The sequence below is a fragment of the Brassica napus genome, chromosome C7 (genome assembly GCF_020379485.1).
Source record: "Brassica napus cultivar Da-Ae chromosome C7, Da-Ae, whole genome shotgun sequence".
In the NCBI taxonomy this organism is placed as follows: Eukaryota; Viridiplantae; Streptophyta; class Magnoliopsida; order Brassicales; family Brassicaceae; genus Brassica; species Brassica napus.
In genome coordinates this window covers 33,386,347-33,407,254 of record NC_063450.1, presented here as the reverse complement: position 1 = coordinate 33,407,254, position 20,908 = coordinate 33,386,347, and the positions used below count along the sequence as shown (strand labels likewise).

Below are 20,908 nucleotides of genomic sequence, written 5' to 3'. Positions count from 1 at the left end.
GCTGGAATAGCATCTTCTTCCAAGTGTGCTATAGGATGTGGAGCTTCTGGTGGGAGTATCTTTGTGATAGTTATGGTTTGAGACTTGCATATCAAATTATGATCTGAGACTTTCACAATGAATTTGTGTATCTTTCTATTGTATCAAGTAAAGCTTACGGTACCGGCACACAATGGTCAGCTCCTACGCCCTCATTAGACTAACATTCAAGAAAAATATATGTGAGTTCAAATAATATGGGGCTATGTATATACAGGTTTGAAATTACCTCAAAGTAACTGGCAACTAATTCTGATACATGCTTCCCAGTCAACTCTTTGCCAGCATCACCAAGAATGACAAAAACTGCTTGTTCACTCTTATCATAACATGAGTGGTTCGATTAATCCAACTTCTATTCAAAATCAAAGATCTAACTAAAATAAGAAAAATATAATTTTATTATAAAATTTATTTATTTTTATACATATAAATTACATGATGACTCAAAACATATTAATAAATAAAATAAAACATTAACTAATTGTTACAATATAGTTTTATATATATGCATGAGATTTCAGAATATTATCGTTATATTCATTTATGTAATTTCGAATCAAATACTTCAGTTTATTTTTTATTTAGTTCTAAGCACAATATATATTAAGCTATATATAATCTAAAAAAAAAATATTTACATATCTAAGAAAATAACCAATCTAAATTCAAATAAGAATTTAATCAAAATTAACTATATTAGAATAAAATATTATAGTTGAATTCGGAGAAATAGATGCAATCCAATATACCCAAGTGATAAAAAAATCGATTGTTGACCCAAAAACAATCAAACCGACTAGAAATAGCATATCCAAAATCATATGTATAATTAAAATAATATAATATTATTAATTTAAATTATATATATATTAAAAATTAATTTAAAACCAAAAGTAAACATCAATTAATTATAATAAAAGTAAATATCATGGCCAAACTAAATATTTTGTAAAATAAAAACACAATAACTAAACAACTCATAAATAAAACTGTAGTTATGATAACATAAACATACATAAATAAATAAAGAATATCGGGTAAATCACCTAGTATATAATAATCATAGACCTAGGAATATTGGAAACGGTATGCACCATGTTGGATGCACAATCGATGCTTAACACATTCATTGTCGCAGTATCAGCTCACTGGGACAAACTATCCTTCCAAACGCAATCGAGTAAGCAAGGGGATAAGGACCAATCAGTTGCTCTTGGTCCGTGTAGCCCCCAACAGTGAGGGTCTTTTTTGTAATATTATAGCGACAAGTAACGGGTTAAAAAAAGGAGAATCTTGAAAATGGAACAATAATCCAAAGCAATTATAACGTAAGAAGACCCAGAAATAGCCCAGATCTTCAAACACTATAGCCAATATTCTTGCATCTTATCCCAGAAATAGAGTTAAAATCAGCAGCTCTAAAAGGAAAAAAAAGGTAGGTAGGTTTTTCTTATGCCGCAACAAGATCTGGTGTCTCAGCTTCAACAGATAGCAAAGTAGTGTGGACTTTGTCGACCCAACTGTCTAATTGATCCCTCAAAGACTTGATCTGTGGAATCCCCAACACTCTCGGTTGCGCCCATGAGATGTAAACTGTTCCATTCACTTGATCTATAATCCCCTCAATCAGATGCACCTGCATCATTCATTCTCACACTTTTTAGATTCTACAGACTAAGCATTGGAAAGACAATATAGTGATGTTTCCTATCTTTTTCCTAACCTAGGGATGATTACTATGTTGGCCATTAGACAAAACTCTCTCGTCCTTGCCCATAGCAAAATGCAAATGGTAGCTGCAAGAAACGAGGGAGATAAGAGACGAGATGAAACTACTTACAGAAAGACTCTTCATGAGAAGGTGCTCAACATCTTCAATGGAAAGTTTAGTACGCTCAGCAATGACAGTCAAAGGAATGGTCCTATCTTCAGCAGGTCGGCTGCAGTAAATTTAAGATTAACTGTCTTATAGCACAAGATTTTCTAGTTATATCAAATTTTGAGAGATGCTACAATGCGTAGAGAGAAAGTTACCTGAAGATGATCTCGATCAGGCAGAGAATGTTGATCTTCTCCAAAAGTTTCTTCTCATTCTCAACCAATGCTGGCTGGGCAATCAAGGATGCATGGTGAACGCGGCACAGTTCTTGATACTGAACTAAGTCACCATGGTTGAACGCCTGGAGAATGTGGTAAAGCCATTCCACATTTGTTCCAAGGAGACTTTTCAACTGTCATAAAAGAAATACTGCATGTAACCCGAGTAACAAGAGACCTCTAATCTACAAGGAAAAGTTTGTAGTGGCTTATACGAAGGAGAACTTACAATGGGATGGGCCAAGAGTTCCCCAAAGTTGTATATGTTTTCTCCAAGTAGAGCTGAAAGTGAAAAATCAAAAGCCAAATCCTGAAAGACACAGAAATGAATTTAGCAATTTGACTGGTGAATACAGGGAAGCTACAGTACTAACTACAGGAAACGTGATAAGCAGAGCATTAGAACAAGATATAAGCATCACGGCAATGACACACCAGCTTAAACGAGTCTGAGAGCGCCTCCACAGACGTATACGCAAGATAAAGCAGAGCACTTTTGTAGAAATCCGAAAACTCCTGACGAAACTTATGGTACTGAGAAGACACCCAGTAGAAGTTAGCGTGCACCGAAGGGTCAATGTCAGTCATGCTATCAAGAAAGGTCTTCGCATCGTCCAAGATCTTCTTGCACTCCTTCTGATCACCTTGCTCAAGCTTGAACAAAGCCTTTTGGGTCTCAATGTAAACGATCGGTTCAGTGATCCGAGGCTCCTTGGTAGCTTTAAGCTTCTCGATAACTCCTTCAAGATAGCTAACCGCAGCTTCTTTCTCAGCGTACTGACGGGAGACCACCACCGCGAAATGCGCAAGCTTGAGGAGATTGATCTTCGTCTCAAAGTCAGTGATGAAGTTGTGGTAGAACTGTATCAAAGCATCGCCAGCCTGAAATTACATAAAATCAATTGCGGCGAAATCGAAAAACCCTAATTCGAGACGCTAACCTCGTTATGAACCCTAAATCAACAGGGAACACTACGGAACGAAAGAGGGAAGAAGAAGAAGAAGAGTACCTGAAAGACGGAGAGAGCGATGAACTGCTCGAGCTTGAGGGTGAGCTGATGCCATAGCTTTTTCTGATACAGATCTGATAGGGAATCGTACCATTCATTGAGCTCTGGGTGAGAATTTTTCAGAGATTCCAAGTATTGAAGAGCTGCCATGACGGAAAATGATTTCGCTTCGCAGAAGAAGATGAAGATGAAGGAAGCAACGAGTTGTGGATTCAATCTTATATCAGAGCTGTGCGTAAAACAAGAAAAGGGTTTTGTGAAAAAAATATTCTTCAATTGGTTTTGGTTGCAATTTTACTCTTTATTTTTAGTATTTTTTTTCTTTTTCAAAACACTCTTTATTTTACTCTTTATTTATGGAAAATGCAACTTAAACCAATAAATCCCGGTTATATCATAATTTCGGGGAAAATCTTCTGAAGTGCCCACAAAAATTGTAACCAAATAGCTCGCAACAAAATATATTTTATTTATAGTAAAATGAGCAAGTTATTCTTAATGAATACCGATGAGTTTCAAAAAAAAAAAATATTCTTAATGAATAACTAGATCTTGCCGTGCGGGTTTATTATTTTTATACTAAAATATTTTAGTTTATATAACAAAATTTATCAATAAAAATTAATGCAATTTAGTGTTATGTGTTATCTAACTGATGTTTATGTGGCTGGTAATATTACTTATAACTTTTGTATTTTTGAAAAAACATTTTAAAACATTATGATGTTGAAATACTATTTTACATATTTTTGATTTATTTCTAAATTTAGAATTAATTAAAAATTAAATTAAATTGGACCTACAAAATAATATAGAACATTTTTTAGAATACTGTTAAAGACAACAAAATTTTTTTTAGAAAAAACTATAATATATTGTACTTGCAAAATAAATTTGTAGTAGTAATATATGAGACATTTTTTTTAGTTTGAAATAGAAATGGATATTTATTGCTAACCAAATATTTTTTAAATCTTTGTAAAATGTATTTTTTAAAATTAATCATCTAAACTGTTGTTATCAATAAAATGTAATTAAAAATATGTATATAATTTTATTTTTCGTTTTAAATCAAAACTAAATTAAATTTTAATTTATAATTATATTTTATGATAATTAAAATTACATAGTTTTCGGAAATAGATTTTAAAATGATTTTGAAAAGATTTGTTAGAAGATTTTAGTTGTCTTTAAAAAAAAGATATTAAAAGATATAATAATTAAGTTATATAAATTTGATAAATTTTATAAATAATGGTCCAAATAAAAAAACACATATGAAAAAACCATGACTTTAGTTTTAATAGTATACTAGATTTTGACCCGCGCTTCAAAAGCGCGGGTTTTTTTTCCGATTAAGAATATTGTTTGATATGAATTATTATTTTGGTTTTGATGTTTTGAAGTATATTATTAAGTTATAAAGTGTTATTATATCAAAAAAGTAAAAGAATTTTAGTTTAAAATTATATAATTTATCAAATAGTTTATTTTAGATTTTATATGTGTATTCTTATGTTATACAACGTCATCGTTGCATTTTGTGTGTATTTTGTAAGAGTTATATTTGTTGAGTTGGTGAAACAAAAAATTTACTTGCAGATTTTGGGCTAATCTAATAGTATATATATTGTAGAACTTTTAATAGTTTTAGCAGTGTTTTCATATCCGAACCAAACCTACAGTCTCAGAAGTAAATCATGTGATTCATATAAATCTGGCATGAATTTTGTTAAAACCTTATATATAAAAATCTGATAAAAATCGGTAAAAACGTAAAAACTATCATTAACCCGCTATCCAATATTGGTTGACCCAATAAAATCCCATATAAATTGGATGATATTTTTTCAAAACTCAATTCAAACTTTTGAATCGAAACACGGGGTTAATACTTTTTCAAAAGAGAAAAATCTTGTTTAACTTAGGTATTCCAAACTTAGTGAAGAGTTTATACCAATCTCAATGTGTTTAGTATATAATATATGATTGAATAACCCGCGGAAACCTGAAAGCTTGAAACTTAAATAACATAAATATTAATTCTGGACCTAATTATATTTGTAAATTTATTTTGTTATTTAAACTGAATTACAGAAGTGGACTTGTATTTGAGCATCTTTTATACTAAACATTATTTGTTGCCCAAAAAAAAATACTAATCATTATTTCGGATTTTAGTAATTGTGCTTTCATAAGTAAAAATTAAGTCAACTTATTTTTTTATAAAAAAAAAGAGAGAATATGGAGCAATATTTTCTAAATTATTTGTATTTTTTAATTTTCCATAATATAGTTTAAGTGGTTGTATCTGAATTATAGTAAAAACTCAATTAAATAAGTTGGCCCGAGGATGATTTTTAACTAACTTCATATGCATTTTTTCAAATTTGTTCAGTACTTATATGTTAATATCGTTTTTTATGAACTGAAAATAATATAATATACTACTAAGTTTGATCGGTTCTATAGTAAAACATGATTTTGTGATAATTATTTATCATACTTCATTAACTCATTTTATAAAAAAATACATGTATTACTTACCAGACTATTTTAATTCAAATGACATGTATTATTTAACGGTGATATGCACCATACCATTCGTTTTATATAGATATGAATTTAAGAATTAAAATAAACATTATATAATATATATATGGTCACATACATAATAGATTAGTCTATGGACCCACGAGTTTATATATTATTGCATCAAAAAAATGTTGGTTAGTAAATCGTATATGGGATATCAATAACTAAATGGAGAAATTTATAATCAAAGGGTGAGATTTATAGAAGGTAATATAGTAGTTACCATAAATATAGGAGTGGCACACTTATAATACCTAAAGAAAATCAGAGAAATTTATGAAAATATATTGTTAGGAGAAATTTAAGTAGGACCATGAAATTATTAACTCTTAGGAAATAGTCCAAACAACTTTGTATAAGTAGATTTTTTCAGAGTGATTCTCTTTTAATATAATAGATATAGTAGTTACCATAAATATAGGAGTGGCACACTTATAATACCTAAAGAAAATCAGAGAAATTTATGAAAATATATTGTTAGGAGAAATTTAAGTAGGACCATGAAATTATTAACTCTTAGGAAATAATCCAAACAACTTTGTATAAGTAGATTTTTTCAGAGTGATTCTCTTTTAATATAATAGATATATAAGTATATATTGTTTTATTTAACTGAATATACCCATATTTTGTGAACAATCTATCTCTCAAAATATTTTCCTAAACAAATAATTTTTGGTTTATCTATTTAATGGAATGAATTATAATGATTCTTAGTTTATAATTAGGGATATATATGCTCTACGATATTGGGTATAAAGGAAAGCATTGTTTAAATATTTTGGTATGCTTCACACATACATAAACATTATTTGCAGAAGAACAATATTTTCATTGTTTAAAATAGTTAAAATATTTTGGAACATATACATAAATTATATTCGAATTGTTTTAATTATTTTTAACTAATTAGTTTTCAAATTCTAGTTATACTCAGTATATCTTTGAAAAGATTTTATGAACAATATATCTTTGAAAAGATTTTCCTTGAACAATAATTTTTGGTTTAGGATTATTTACGTTAATAATCACCATGCTCATCTTCTCCAAATGCTCACTGTGTTTTGATTCATAAATAATTATAAGATTAACAAATGTTGATGTTTAAGGCTAACAATCAAATAACCTAATGGTTAGTGGAAGAAACATGGTCGTGTTTTAACCCAAAAAAAAAAAAAACATGGTCGTGTTTATGTTCAGTGGCGGAGCCAATTAAGAAGCATGGTGGTCAATTGACCCATGTGGATTCTATAAATATAAGTTTGTACGGCTATTTTGCATGTTGTTATTGTAGTAAATTGGTTAAGAACCCTCTTTTTGACCCACATGTCATAGGTTCAAACTTCATAAATGTATTCTTTTATTTGTAATAAATGAATTATGACCCATGTAAAAATGAAACCTAGCTCTGCCACTGTTTATGTTAAAGGCTGAAGTGTGAACTTTAAGGAAGAAATTTCTATCCATCATTCAACCAAAAAAATAAAAAATGAAATTTCTATCCATCATTCAACCAAAAAAATAAAAAATTGATGTTCATCAATGGTTAATGGAAGAAACATATTCGAGGCTACCATCCCGAGATAAATGTAAATGGTATAAATATATATGATGGAGATTGTTTATGTTCATAGTTTATCTTCATAGAAGTTTGTTCAACGTGTATGTGTAAACACATGGAAAGGACAAATACATAAAATATGACTTGATGATGATACCATCATACCATGCTCACGATTTATAGGAAAAAGGGTTTAGCAACTTAAAGAGTAAAACATAATCTATATATCTATCTATCTATAATAATGTTTCCTCTCTCCTGGACCTTCTTCACGTTTCTGAAACGGAGTGCGTTATTGTTTGAGAGGGAGAAGGAGAGGAGATTAGCTTCTCATAGAAGTGCTCTGGTGAGGAAGGAGAGTGAGATTTCAGAATAGGACAGGAGGATTCGTTAATTGGAGACTTGATTATCAGAAGAGGCAGAGAGATTGCAGGCAGCTTCTGTGGAGTTTTCAAATTTGCAGAGAGTCAGGTAGTGTACCTAATCCAATGGTGAAGAACATTGTCGGATTTCAGAAAATTTGTTCTTTTATTTTTGTTTTGATGAATGAATGAATGAATGAATTACAGTTTGAAAAGATGTTTCTGTTCCACTAGCTGTCTTTTAAACCATCTCTTAGAATGCTTTCTCTGTAAATTGCAGAGGGAGGTGAAACAACGATTTGACATGGCTAGGAAAGAGCTAGAATCCATGAAGTATCCTCCTGCTGCTATAAATAGGTCAGCCTTGAATCCATAAACTTCATCATTCCATTCTCCCAATCATCTTAGCACTAGAAAATTACACATAGCAGATTGATTCACTCCTTTCTCCTCCTTGCTGCCGTGAAAGCCTGAAGCTGTAGTACCACAATCGAAGTTCATCTACTCAGTTTCTAGGAGGCAGAGCCGCTTACGCAAGCGCCAGCACCGGCTGAGGAATGTAAAGAGAGGCGGTGAGCTGACATGCTCCTCCACTAAGGTAACTCCAGCGAACAAAAAAAATCAATTGCCTTCCTTTCTCTTGAAGATTTGTGAGTTTTATAATTTAAGCTACAATCAAACATTTGTTGTAAACGTTTTCAAGCGCCTCTTATGCATGCCACCGTCGACGTCCACCGTTTGAATACCTTCGAACACCTTTTCAAGACTGGTTCGATGTACGCGGTGAATGGTTGACGCGGAGAAACCTTAACTTCAAATTGTCCAACTCTCCTTTGTCAATATGTTTCAGTGACTTAACCGCCTTCGCCAAAATAACAGAACCGGTGAACCTGATACCTCAAGTCAAGAGCTGTTCCAGTTCCGCAATTCCGAACAGCTGCTAGGCTTGGCAAACACCAACACATCTTCCAGGTCACTCTCTCAAACTCTGCTACTCTCACTTGCAATCTAACCCTATTTAGTATTTCAAATGTTCATCTTCTTTCCGCATACACTATAGGTGAATTAACCGCTATTAGGGATACTGTTGATGAATCCTTACAAGGCAAAGAATCAGTACGTTTTTCTTAACTTTGCTTATAAAGAACTCTACGGTATCATAAATCAAGTATAACTACCAAAATATGTTAACATCACGTAGTTTGTCTGAAATTCGCAATGATGTATCTATTTCCTTGAGCTGCTGCCTTTCATAAACAATCGTCAGACTTACATGTTGACCTTAAAGTTATTGTTGTAACGAGAAAAAAAAAACAAAGATTGTAGGAGTTGCTTCCTCTTTTACAATTTCACACAATTGACTTTCTCTTTTGTAATTCTTTTGCCGTGCATTAAAATGAAAATATTTTTTCATGTGATCACAATACGTAAATGGCGGCCCTGGAGATGATGTGCCCCGAGTTAGCACCTTCCAGCCATGATCAATGTCATGGTGATGACAATGAAAAAGATCCAGCTATTGAAACAATCTAAGGTGGTCTGTCAGCCACTAACTCTCTGTTCTCTACGTCTTCCAAGGCAAATAAGAAGGCACACATTGCATAGTTGGAGAAGGATGCAGTTTCTTAGTCATAGACTCACAGAAGCAGCTACTAAAATATTGCTTAAGCATAGTTTTTTTGTTTTTAGTAAAACTTCATCTGCTGTTGACAGTTATCCTTAAACTATAAAGACTATTGTATTTGGATTTCCTCATATTTACCCATATATCAATGAGGAAATAACGGTGCTACAAGCAAATCTCATTGACGAATATTACAACTTATATGTTATCTGTAATATTTGTCGACAAGGTAGCTACTAGAATAATGATCAAGCCTGTTTGTTATTTTCTTACAACACCTTCTCATTACTGTTTTTTACAACTATAAGGGCAATCAAATTTTGATTTTTTAATCGCATTTGTCCAATTATCAATGAATCACCCAGTCTTCGTTTTATACATGAGTATTAACGGTACAACACACAAAAATTGTGGCCAATTACGCGCTGGATACATTACCCTTAATATGGCAGAACATGTTCTAGATAATGTTTTGCTCTGGTCTAGGTTGCTCAGATTATCATACACTAACTGACATTACATACCTTACATGGCAAAGAACTGCTGCAATTCGGATGGAATTACTAATTTACACGACATAATAAAATCTACACCAACTGTAAAGCTTATTTAGATTTTCCAACCTTCTCATTCATAGCTTTTCCAAACTAAATAATATGAAGTTTTGTACATTAGAACTTCAAATATGAAGTTTCACATTACAAATTTCAAAATTTGAAAATTTGAAGTTGTTTTTAGAGCATATAAAGTTTCATATTTGAAGTTTTGAAATTGCTTTTGGAAATGCTCTTAACACGAAACAATTTGGTTTTGGTTTGAACTCCATTATATGTTCGCTTCAGTTTGAAATATATTTTCTTAACAAATTGTACAATTAATGAAGTTCTTTCTTTAGTCGATAATGTTTGGTAATAAAAATATTTAACCGATAAAGTGGAGATTCATTATATCGACACAAAATAATGAAAATATATAATATATATGGAAGAAAGTATATAAATAAATACCCGACAAATGAATAGACACAATAATTAATAAATTTTACTGGTTTTGAATTGGACATATGCAAAATATAACTTAATTTGATAAAATAATAATAACATAACTATTATATATATAACTTTTATACAAACATAAACAAATCATTTAAAAAAAAATGAATTCATCTTTCATTTTTTTTATAAAAAAATTAATATTCTGATGTTTTAACTGAATTACTGATAAAAGACATTTTCTATACTACCATGAAATTCAACACACATTATATATCAAATAATTTAACTAAGTAGAAAAAATTAACTAATATTTAGTATCATAAAGTTAATATTTTTTGGACAACCGAAACTAACTATTGTAAACAAGAAAAATATATCTCATCACATATAAGATCTCCTCACCTAAAACTTTCTAATAGTCAAAAATCATTATCATACACATCTCTTGCAAATGAAAATTTAAAACGAAAACCAGCAAATTATACAAAAAATAATAACCTAGATCACAAGTAAAGTATATTCCGCCCGTATGACGGACCGACCCTAGTTATTAAAATAAAAAGAGTAAAACATAATTTACGTTTATTTGGTGTTTTAATAGAATAAATATGGACATTAAGATGATATTAATAATAACATAACTAATGATATGACAATAAAATGTTACCAATTTATAGTGATGGCCCAATAATAACATAAACAAATATTTTTATAAAAAATTATTTAAAATATTACTATTTTGAATTTTAACCCTACATCTTAAATTTTAGATCTTAACAATCATTTTCAAACCCTAAACCCCATACAAAAAAAAACTAAATTCTAACTCTAGACCAATTAATTAGATGGTATATGTTCTTAAACTTCTTTTTGTAGACTACTGTGTGGTAAAAACTTTTAAAACTACTTTATGGTGTTTATCTATAAATTTAGTCAATGTATAATATATATATATATATAAAATTATGTATATTTAAAAAAAAATATTTACCAAATTATCTAAAATAATCTGATAAATTCAATTATAACGTAATATATTTAAAATAACGAATTTTAAAATATATATAGTTTATAAAATTTATTAAGGATATAATTACATAATGAAAACTAGATTTTGATCCGCGCGGATGCGCAAAATTATTTATATTTATAATTTATTTTTTTAATAAAAATTACAGTTTATTAAAATTTTATAAATTTTGATTCGTTTCCAGTTTTGTATTTTTTTTTGTTTGGTTCCGGTTCGGATGTGGTTTTTTGTTCAAGAAATATAGTACTTGTTCAGTTATTTTTGAATTTAAATATGGTTTGAATTTGGTTATTTTGGTTTTTGGTTTGGATCAAATAACAATGTTAGACATTCTGTTTTTAATTTAGTTATTTAAAAACTTAATTAACTGAATAAATAGTGAACAAATTGCTTAAACTGTTTACAGAAAGATGGAAAGTAATTAATATATTCTACATATAAAAAGAGCAAAAACAGGAAATTAATAAAATAAAAATATTCCTGAAAACGTTAAACTAAAAATCTGTTTAACAATATAAATCTTATTTATAATATTTTCAATGTAAAAAATATCGTGGGTTGGGTATTTAAAGATGTTGTTGCCTGTTGGTATATGCTGTCTCTTCTACGAACCCCAAATAAATATTCCAAGGTCAGTAGTTCATTTACTTTCGCAACATCCATAGTCTAAAGCTATCTCTATGACAAATTAAACATAAACTAAAAAGTTAAAACTAATTGGCTATTTTTGAATAACTGGTACCGAGTTCTCACTGGATATATAGTAAGCACTAACCAATAACATGTGGTTTTGTCACCGGCTATAAATTATCATAAACTTTAAATTCATCAGAAACCCATGTTTTTTATTTGATATTGTGTTTAAACTTGAAAAAAAAAACTCAAACCTTGACAAAGAATAACGTAGAAGAGACACATAAGCTATTAAAGTACTAACCTAGAACGTTGGATGATGAGGAGCTAGCACCAGAAGTTGAAGGTCTCTCCGACGCATCCTACGCCCACCACCAGCACGCACCACGTTTTCACTTTTACGTGCCTGAAGCTTTTAAATTTCACGAAAATAAGCCTATCAAGCCACCCAAAAGAACATATACAAACTTGACCAAACACCAAATTTATAATGAACCATCATTGAAAACGTTACCAATCGATCTTCCCACATCCAAATTAAAAAATCTACTTCGTGTTTAGATCGAAAATCTTAAGACTAAATCCATCTCCACTCAAAAATTGCTTTTGATTTTCGCTGTTGATGGCTTTTTGTTCAAAGCTCTTAACGATGACAGATGAGCTTGTGTACTTTTGAGTTTAGTAATATGTTTAATATAATAATTAGGTGATGTATTAAACTTCCTCCTAATGATGATAGATGAAAGTGAATTTAATAAAATTTATATTTTTATATTTAGTCACAACATATTTAATATGCCGAAAATTAAAAACATGACATGGTAGAATTCAAATAGGACTCTATTTTAATAGAGCAGATGAAACTATGCAGAAAATTCAAAAGAAAACTATAGGGCGCTATATCTACAGGTATAAAAATTAAAAGGACTTTATGTAAAATAACAAAATACTAAAGGGTCCGTTTGTAATTTAGGGTTAATGGGTTTCAGGTGCTCGGGTCGGGTCATCGGCAGTGCTACCGCCCATACCCCCCAACTAGTGGCGTTTTAACTTCTCTCTCTCTCTCGCTTTCTCACAATCTTTCTTTCAGGGAAAGAGAGAGAGAGATGGATGAAGACTGCGAGCTTGGGCCTTGCGACGAGGATTTGTTCAACGAATTCATCAAAGCCGAAGAGATTTATCTCTCTACTCAGGCACCTCCGCCTGCTCCACCGATTGTTCCGCCTCCGGCTCCGTCGTCGGAGAATGTGGAGTTACATTCCGCGGGACAACAATGGCATAAAACTCCAGTTCGTGAGCCTTTCGCAAGCTTCTCTCCACCGAGACTACTCTCTCAGAGAGTGGCAGGCGGTTTCAGTGACGCGGTAACGGATTACTCTTCGGTGGCTGCCGTTAGACCAATCTCTCCGAGTTCTTCGACTCGTCGTTATGATAGCGAGAAAGATCTCGAAATCGAGCGCTTAAAGGTTCGCTGTGATTACGAAGAGATTGCTACTACTTGTTTGTGATAAAAGATCTCATGATTGTGTGTGAATTGCAGAAGGAGCTGGGACGTGTCTCGAAGCAGCTGCTTGATGTGGTTCGTTCGTTTATATCCTTTTTTTTTGAGTTGTTTGATCTTTGAAATGTTGAAAAGATCTTTGATGGTTACTACATTGTTCCCAGGAACAAGAGTGCTCGAAGCTCAAGAAGGGGAAAAACAAAGAGACAGAGCTCAAAAACTCGCATTCTGAGATTAACGGGAGTGGTGCTGCTAGGAGAACAAACTTGTGAGTGAATCTTGTTCTCCTGTTGTTTCGTGAGATGAATTATAACTTGGATCCGTTTCTGAATAACGGTTAAGTAGTGAACTGCAATGCTGGAATCAAACATCTATTGGTGCATGATCCTGTTCTTGTGAAACAGGGAACCAGATGCTGCAACTTCAGTGAATGATGGAAGAATCGATTCTACAACTGTGTGTGGTGATAAAAGAAGTATGTATATGTCAATATCAGCTTGAAGATTTTGAAGCCTTGTTTTGTGGATTAATATTTCACAACTGTTGTTCTTTTTGTTTATTATTTTTTTGCTTTGGCATAAGTCAGGCTTCAAGACCACTGGTGTTCAAGCGGATCTGGCAAACCATTCTGACCTTTCAAAGAAGCTCCTAGATATCTGGCGCACCTCAAATTATCAAGACCCAAGGAGAAATCTGATCTCGGAGCTGCTACTGGCTTGTTCAACAGATCTCCAGATTCTCTTTGGTTTCATGAACACTAGTACGCCTCCCCAAGGAAAAGACAGACAGGCAGCCAAAACCTTGTCTAATATGCAGTCATCTAAAGCATTAGAATCTGAGAATGTGTGTCAACTATATTCTGCTGTAACAAAGGTATGGCTTTTAGTTCAAACATTACTTGTCAGTATAAAGTCATAGGTCATCCCACATAATCGAACTGCCTTTCTCTGATGCTGCAGATCAGCTATGGGTTTGTAAATTTGAAGACCTTGGTTAAACCACTACTTGATCTTTGTAATGCGGAAAATGTAAGTCGGGTTTTGATTCAAGGCTTTATCTGCTATTTGGATTTCTTTTGTATTCTCCCTTTTTAGTGAGTATATTCATTCGTCTGTTCTGCAGGCCATTCTTGTTCACAGATCTCTGCATGTACTACATGTACTGTTGGAACATGTATGTGGTGTTGAAAACAGATTTGAATTCAGGTATCTACTATCTCTATCTGCGGTTGTTTTTCTCTAGTGTTTTGTTGCTTGAAATTCGTACGTTGAACACAAAGCATAGGTTGTATTAGTTTTTCTTTTTGTTTCATGATCCCCTATTATATGAAGTTACTGTTAAGTTCCAAAAATAGGTTTTTTTGTGTTCTTCTCTTACAAAATAGTCTTTATAGCATTCTTATGAACTTTGATTTGATCTTTCCAGTGCACTATATCAGGGACAATATCACAGATGAGGAGCCAAGCTCTTCTGAGGTCGCCGAATTTCATGGATACAAAGAAAGGAAGACTAACTTGAGCATTGGAGACTCCTCAAGTAGTATCCCACTTCAGGGAAGATCTGATGCAGCGACAAGCAAGAAGAGCCAAGAAGGAGATACTGATAAAGCTCAGCCAAGTTGGGATCCAAACTGGCATTCTCTGTTTGAATTGATGAATGAAATCGCTTGTAGAAGAACCGAAGAGAATGTGAAACTGGAAGCAGTGTCCATAATGAACATAATAGTGATGAGAACTAATGCTTATACCGAGAGAGAAACGTAAGCACTTTTCATCATTCTGGTCTCTGCTAACATCTGCATTTATATAACGATAGTTCTATTCGTTGACCAGTTTTGTCACCAAGGAAGTGTTTGAGAGCATTTCGCTACTTCTAAAGAAAGAAGCTGGCTTACGTGTGCGTAAAGGAGCTATTCATCTTTTCTTCCTGCTGCTCAACTGTAAGTTTGAAGTTTATTTGTTTATGATATAACCATCTTCATAGAAGTTGGTCTATCTTTCACTTCTGGCGTATTTATCTATCCTAAACGCATTAAGTTTCTTTATTTAAGGTCCTAAAGTGTTAGCTAGATTTGACTCTCTCCATGAGGAAAATAAATCTTCAGCTTCTGAGAACAACAGCCAAGGGAATCTGTTTGCTTTGGGAGCATTTCGTAAGATCTTTGAAGGTCTAGCAAATTGTCTAACTTCTCCCAGAAAGACATCAGAGGTAAAAGAGAGAAAAACTCCTCATGTCAAGTAGGTTACTGCAATTGGATTATTAATACAGTTTTCTTGGGTTGATTTTGAGTTTCAGGATCTGGAACTCTGTCGGAATGTAATAATGATCTTGGCCTTAGCAGCTTCTTCAGGAAACTCTGGCTATGAACTACTCTCAAGTCACAACTTACCTCAAGAAACCAGCTTTCTAATGCTGATACTGCATCTCTTAGCAGCGGAGATAGATTCCGAATCAACCGAGGTTCATCCAAATGCAGAAATATTCAAAGCGAGGTATGTATGCATATACATATATTCCCACTGACACTGATTTACAACTTAATAACATGATCTGCTTTTTGAACAGGACGCTATTGATGAGAGAGATACTGATATTACTAAACAGACTTGTCTCTGGTTCTTCAAGCTCTTGTACAGTTCTGAGGGAACTAACAAAGAGCAGAGACATGGCGAGTCTAACGGTTGATGCAGCCACAAGATTGTCCCGTAAAAGAAACTTACTTGGACAGCCAGAAAGCAGTGTTGAAAGAATGAGGGGTTCGGAGATCACAGATTTAGCGCGCATTTTTAAGAGAAGAGTTTTCGCATTCTTAGGAGACAACAGTAGTTGATAAGCTCTCAATCTCATCATCGGGAGTTTCCTTGTTTTTTTTTGTTTTGGTGAGCATGATGTATATGTGCAAAGTTTTGATTGAGGGAGCATCTATAAATGATGGAACCTTTCGGCTATTACAACTGTTGTATTTTTTTTTTGTCTGACACACTTGTAACAAAGGAAATGGACTACTTTAAAAGTACAAGCAAGAGATGACTTCAACTCAAAATCAGGATAAACATCTAAAAAGATGAAAGCTTGGAAATATAGTTCATCACTTGATAAAGGTTTTTGTCAGAACCTAAACTTGATTCTGTTCTCGAGTCTTTGTTCGATTCTGAAGAAACTTGACGAAAGCATGAATCTAAGAAACAAGAAAGGTTTACGAGACTTGAGAAACCCTCTGTTCGACGTATGTTGTAGCCCATAAACCTTTTTCTTTGGGTTTTCTTATTTTTAATGTTTCGATAGAGAAGAAGAGCGTTAAGGAATCTAGTATTCTTGAGAAAAACTAATAATCAAATTAACTTATCAATCGAAAGTCAATCAAACACAGCAATTAAAGTCAAAAACACAAGTAAGATAAAAAAAAACAAAACAAAAAACCCTAAAAATTATCACGCAAGATACCTATGAAGATACATAGACAAATTTAGGTATCCCTTAGCAACTACACATCCGTCACTATTCAAACCAATGAGGTTGACCTTAAAAGCGAACTTGTTGCAACTGTTCCAAGGAGGCAATCGAATCTTCACTCGACCCATCACAACAGTACCATTAGATGTTCCAGGATCTTTAAAACAAACCCCTCTTTGCAACTCAATGTAGATATATTTGAAATCAAAAGAATGTAAATCAATCACTAATCTTTCATTGAATTGATGGAAGCCTCCAAAAGACTTGACCACTTTCGTTCCGTGTACATCTTTTTCGTCTATCCATACCTCTGTTTAAAATGGCGCTCGCCTTTTGCGCCATGGCGCAAGGCGCACTCAGGCGATGGCTCTGTCGCCATGTACCACCTAGGCGAGGGTGGGTTCCCTAAGGCGCGCGCCATGGGTGCCTTGTCGAGAAGGCGAGCATGGCAAAGGCGAGCGTAAGGCGAGATTAATGTAAACCGTATCTAAACCATATAAGCCTTAATTAATAATTAAACCTTAGACTTTTTTGCTCAAAAAAAAAAAAAATTAAACCTTAGACTTTAAAAAAACTTAACCGGGGAAACTTAAACGCCAAACCCTAGCTTTATAAAAGAGAAGTTACGTAAAACATAGATCTAGATCTCAAGGTTTTTTGCTTAAGGTTAGAACTCTCTAGTATAATAAAGCTTGCATCTTATTTAAATTTAGTATATCAATCATTGCATAAGTGTTCTCTAAGTTTCTTCTCCAATACAAAACAAAACAAGACGTAACTAAAATGACGTAACTAAAATTTTCTTCAAGGCGAGCGCCATATTGCGCCATGGCGCGAGGCGCAAGGCTCGGCACGTCTCGCCTTGGTGCGCCATGCGCCATTTTAAACACAGATCCATACCAAAACTCTGAAGTACCCAGGACCCTTGCTAGGTTGTGTAAGGTCTCTTTCATCTATTGTGAATCCTTGATGGATATCAACGACTAACTCTGTGCTTGCTGATTCCTGAACCTTTTTCCCCTCTGCTTTCCCCTCAGCATCCATGATGAAAGAAAGAAGAGAGAGCGAGCGTAATTTTCAAGTTTGTTGAGTTAAGTGTTTTTAAGAGATATCTCGTGTATACATACTGAACAAGATTATATATATTATTTTTATTTTATGTAAGATATATACAAATACACACGAATATTTATCATCAGAAATGTATTTCTAAGATTTTATCGAATTATTCTAGAAAATATCCTAAATATACCATTTTAAAATTTGGTAACAAATCTAGACTTACTAGTTTTGAAAAATCCATTGAATAATTCTTTTAGTAAAGAAAGTTCCCTTACTAATACATTGACAATTTTGATAGCTTGATCGTTGCCATGGAAGTAACTCTATCGCCACCATCGTAAAAACAACAGATGTATAAACAAAAGATCAAGGTTATTGTATTCAAATAGATGCAAGATTTTTTCAGAAAGGTTACATTATGAATTATAAAAATATATATTTGCACAACCTGAAAGTAAATGAAAATAAAAAATATATATTTGCACAATCCGAACTAGGGATGCAATACAAAACATAACAATAAATAAACATATAGTAGCATAAATAAAATCATATGACCTTAAATAAATCAAAAAGATTTACACCGTCCAAATAAAGCATAACATAGCTCATTAAAAGCCTGGAAATTGAATTATAAAATTTAATTAATCACAATGAAACTTAATTTGATATATTTAAGATAACAATATTTTTTAAAAAAAAAATCATGAAAATAGTGATTAATATCCCTATATATTAATCATGGAGCATAACAACATGTTTTTGTAGCCACGTGTCACCACGAGAATGATTCTTAGAATTATTAGAAAAATAAGTTGGTCCATATAAACATATACTATGTTTTTATTAAACTAACTATCAAATTAATTAATAGTGTACAAAAAAATATTTTTCTTTCTTTAAATAAAAGCTACGGCATTACCTAATATGATTAACACATATATGACAATTAATTATGAATAATACATATTCGATAAAAAAAATTCTAACCTCTCTTTTTTTGTTCAATTTTATACTATTAAAAGAAATTAAACAATCACATTAAGCATATAATAAAAACAATTAGATTTTTTCTTATATGTTATATTTTGAATTTTTAAAAACGACTATAAATTACTAAAAATGATAAAAGTCTCACTATTTTGTATATTATCTAATTTTGAGCAATAAGAATCATTAATATAAATATTTTCAACAACGATAATATATTTAACAGACCAACATTTATATTCATCATTTTATAATTGATAAAGATTGTAGTGTTGCAAAATGTTAAAATCATTTCATAAACAAACGTTATTATAAGAACTCACCCCGCGCATACGCGCGGGTTATCATCTAAATGTAATATAACCAGACGAGACACTTTCATATAAAATTATATACTCTCTCCGTTTCGAATTCCCTCCGTTTCGAATTAGATGTCGTTTTAGAGCAAAATTTTCGTTTCAAAATTAGTATTGTTTTATGATTTTAATGCAAAATTTATCGACTTTTTATTCTAATTTATTTTTCTATTGGTTGAAATCTGGTTAGTTGTATTGGTAATGATGTTTTTATCTAGTATATAGATAAACTTAAATGTTTTATTAATCTGTTTGTCAAAGTATATAACGACAAATAAAATGAAACGGACGGAGTATTAAATAAAATACACTTTTGTTATCTCTTGTTTTTTCGGTTTGTCTCATTGAAAACATATTAAGTAAAACCCGATTGCTATGTTTATTATTTTATTTACATTCAATTTTGTAGCCCGAGATGTCAAACAGGTTTACCTATCCCGTTTCGTTTCGTACAGCAGCGGGTTAGTCATCGAGCGGGTCATAGCGGGCCTGTCCTGCGCGGGCTGCGGTCTTCAAATTGCCGGCCCAAATCCGTACCGCAGAATCTATAGACCTTCGCGGGCTGTCCCGCGGGACGCCTCCTTATCAAACCGCCTGCTACAGCTTCTTTTATGAATTTTCAAGTAGAAGAGTTGTGTAAAAGAGTTGAAGAGAGCTCATTAAGCTTCACCAAAACCTTATCAAAATCAATGCCACAAAGCTCCGTTTGTGCTTGCGTTCTTGAGTTAAAAACCTTCTTTTGTTATCAGTATAAGCTTTTGTTAAGTTTAAATCTGATTGAGTTGTTTTCTTTGTAATAATTTGGTTCAAATGGTGTATGTCTTCATCAAACCATCTCTCTTTTTAATTATTTCGATTGCAAAAAAATTCGTGAATCGCTTTGCCAAATTATACAAGTGACTTGATATACAACTAACTTTACTCCTAAAAACACCATTATAACCAAATTTAATTTAAGAAAAACACCACTTCACAGTACTGAAAATAAAACCAATCAACTTAAACAAGAAATATCACATTGTAATAAAACAATTCATAGTTGTGTGTAATAAAAAGTAAAAAACAAATCAAAACACCACCAGAGCTCGAATCGTCGTCGCTGGAATTGGAGTCGTCATCGCCGGAGCTCGAATCATCATCGCCGGAATTCCTTATGTTTTCTGGGGGAAAAGTCACAAGAATCACTTTCTTCTCACTCTCTTTAAGAATCACTTTCTTCTCACTCTCTTTCTCGTTTTTTTCAGGTAAAATAAAAAAATGCTGAAAAAATGCGGATCTATGTAATCCTGCATGACCCGTTTCGGCCCATCCCGCAAAAGACCCAGTCCCGCAAAAACCCGTCCCACGAAGCCCGCAAATTTGCGGACCTAGAAAACCTCGTTCCAATACCGTCCCGCAACAGTCCTTTATGGGATAGGCCCGCAGTCCAGATCCATAATTGCCATATCTATTTCTAGCAGTTTTTAGTTTATGGCTTTATGGTTACTTCGATTCCAAAACCGAACCAGAAGATATTTCGGCTATAACATGGAACTTAGTCAACAGTCCTAGCAAACTGATTCTTAGAGAGAACGTATCAAGATTCAAGACCGCAAAA

General features: G+C 32.6%; 2 protein-coding genes and 1 long non-coding RNA gene across 5 annotated transcripts; 2 read left to right on the top strand and 1 right to left on the bottom strand.

Annotated features, from left to right (window-relative positions):
* Positions 1-1,316: 1,316 nt before the first annotated feature.
* LOC106375372 (26S proteasome non-ATPase regulatory subunit 13 homolog A) lies at positions 1,317-3,418 on the bottom strand. The gene is made up of 6 exons (XM_013815261.3): positions 3,150-3,418; positions 2,575-3,021; positions 2,369-2,449; positions 2,077-2,273; positions 1,883-1,982; positions 1,317-1,678 (listed from the first exon to the last, which is right to left on the bottom strand). Exons 1-6 carry the CDS (start codon positions 3,297-3,299, stop codon positions 1,493-1,495), a joined length of 1,161 nt encoding a protein of 386 aa, XP_013670715.1. The 5' UTR covers positions 3,300-3,418; the 3' UTR covers positions 1,317-1,492.
* Positions 3,419-7,062: 3,644 nt separating this feature from the next.
* LOC106374225 lies at positions 7,063-9,563 on the top strand. 3 transcript variants are annotated; one of them, XR_002660035.2, is made up of 5 exons: positions 7,063-7,776; positions 7,948-8,024; positions 8,137-8,265; positions 8,371-8,639; positions 8,728-9,563. It is a non-coding gene; the product is annotated as an uncharacterized LOC106374225 (long non-coding RNA). The 3 variants fall into 3 exon arrangements; XR_007325999.1 differs by having other exon boundaries at positions 7,550-7,776; positions 8,518-8,639; XR_007326000.1 differs by lacking the exons at positions 7,063-7,776; positions 7,948-8,024 and having other exon boundaries at positions 8,084-8,265; positions 8,518-8,639.
* Positions 9,564-12,973: 3,410 nt separating this feature from the next.
* On the top strand, positions 12,974-16,473 carry BNAC07G18590D (protein SENSITIVE TO UV 2). The gene is made up of 12 exons (XM_013815262.3): positions 12,974-13,415; positions 13,490-13,528; positions 13,615-13,718; positions 13,855-13,925; positions 14,037-14,323; positions 14,410-14,478; positions 14,573-14,655; positions 14,889-15,209; positions 15,283-15,389; positions 15,501-15,658; positions 15,746-15,942; positions 16,016-16,473. Exons 1-12 carry the CDS (start codon positions 13,056-13,058, stop codon positions 16,278-16,280), a joined length of 2,061 nt encoding a protein of 686 aa, XP_013670716.1. The 5' UTR covers positions 12,974-13,055; the 3' UTR covers positions 16,281-16,473.
* The last annotated feature ends 4,435 nt before the right edge of the window (positions 16,474-20,908 follow it).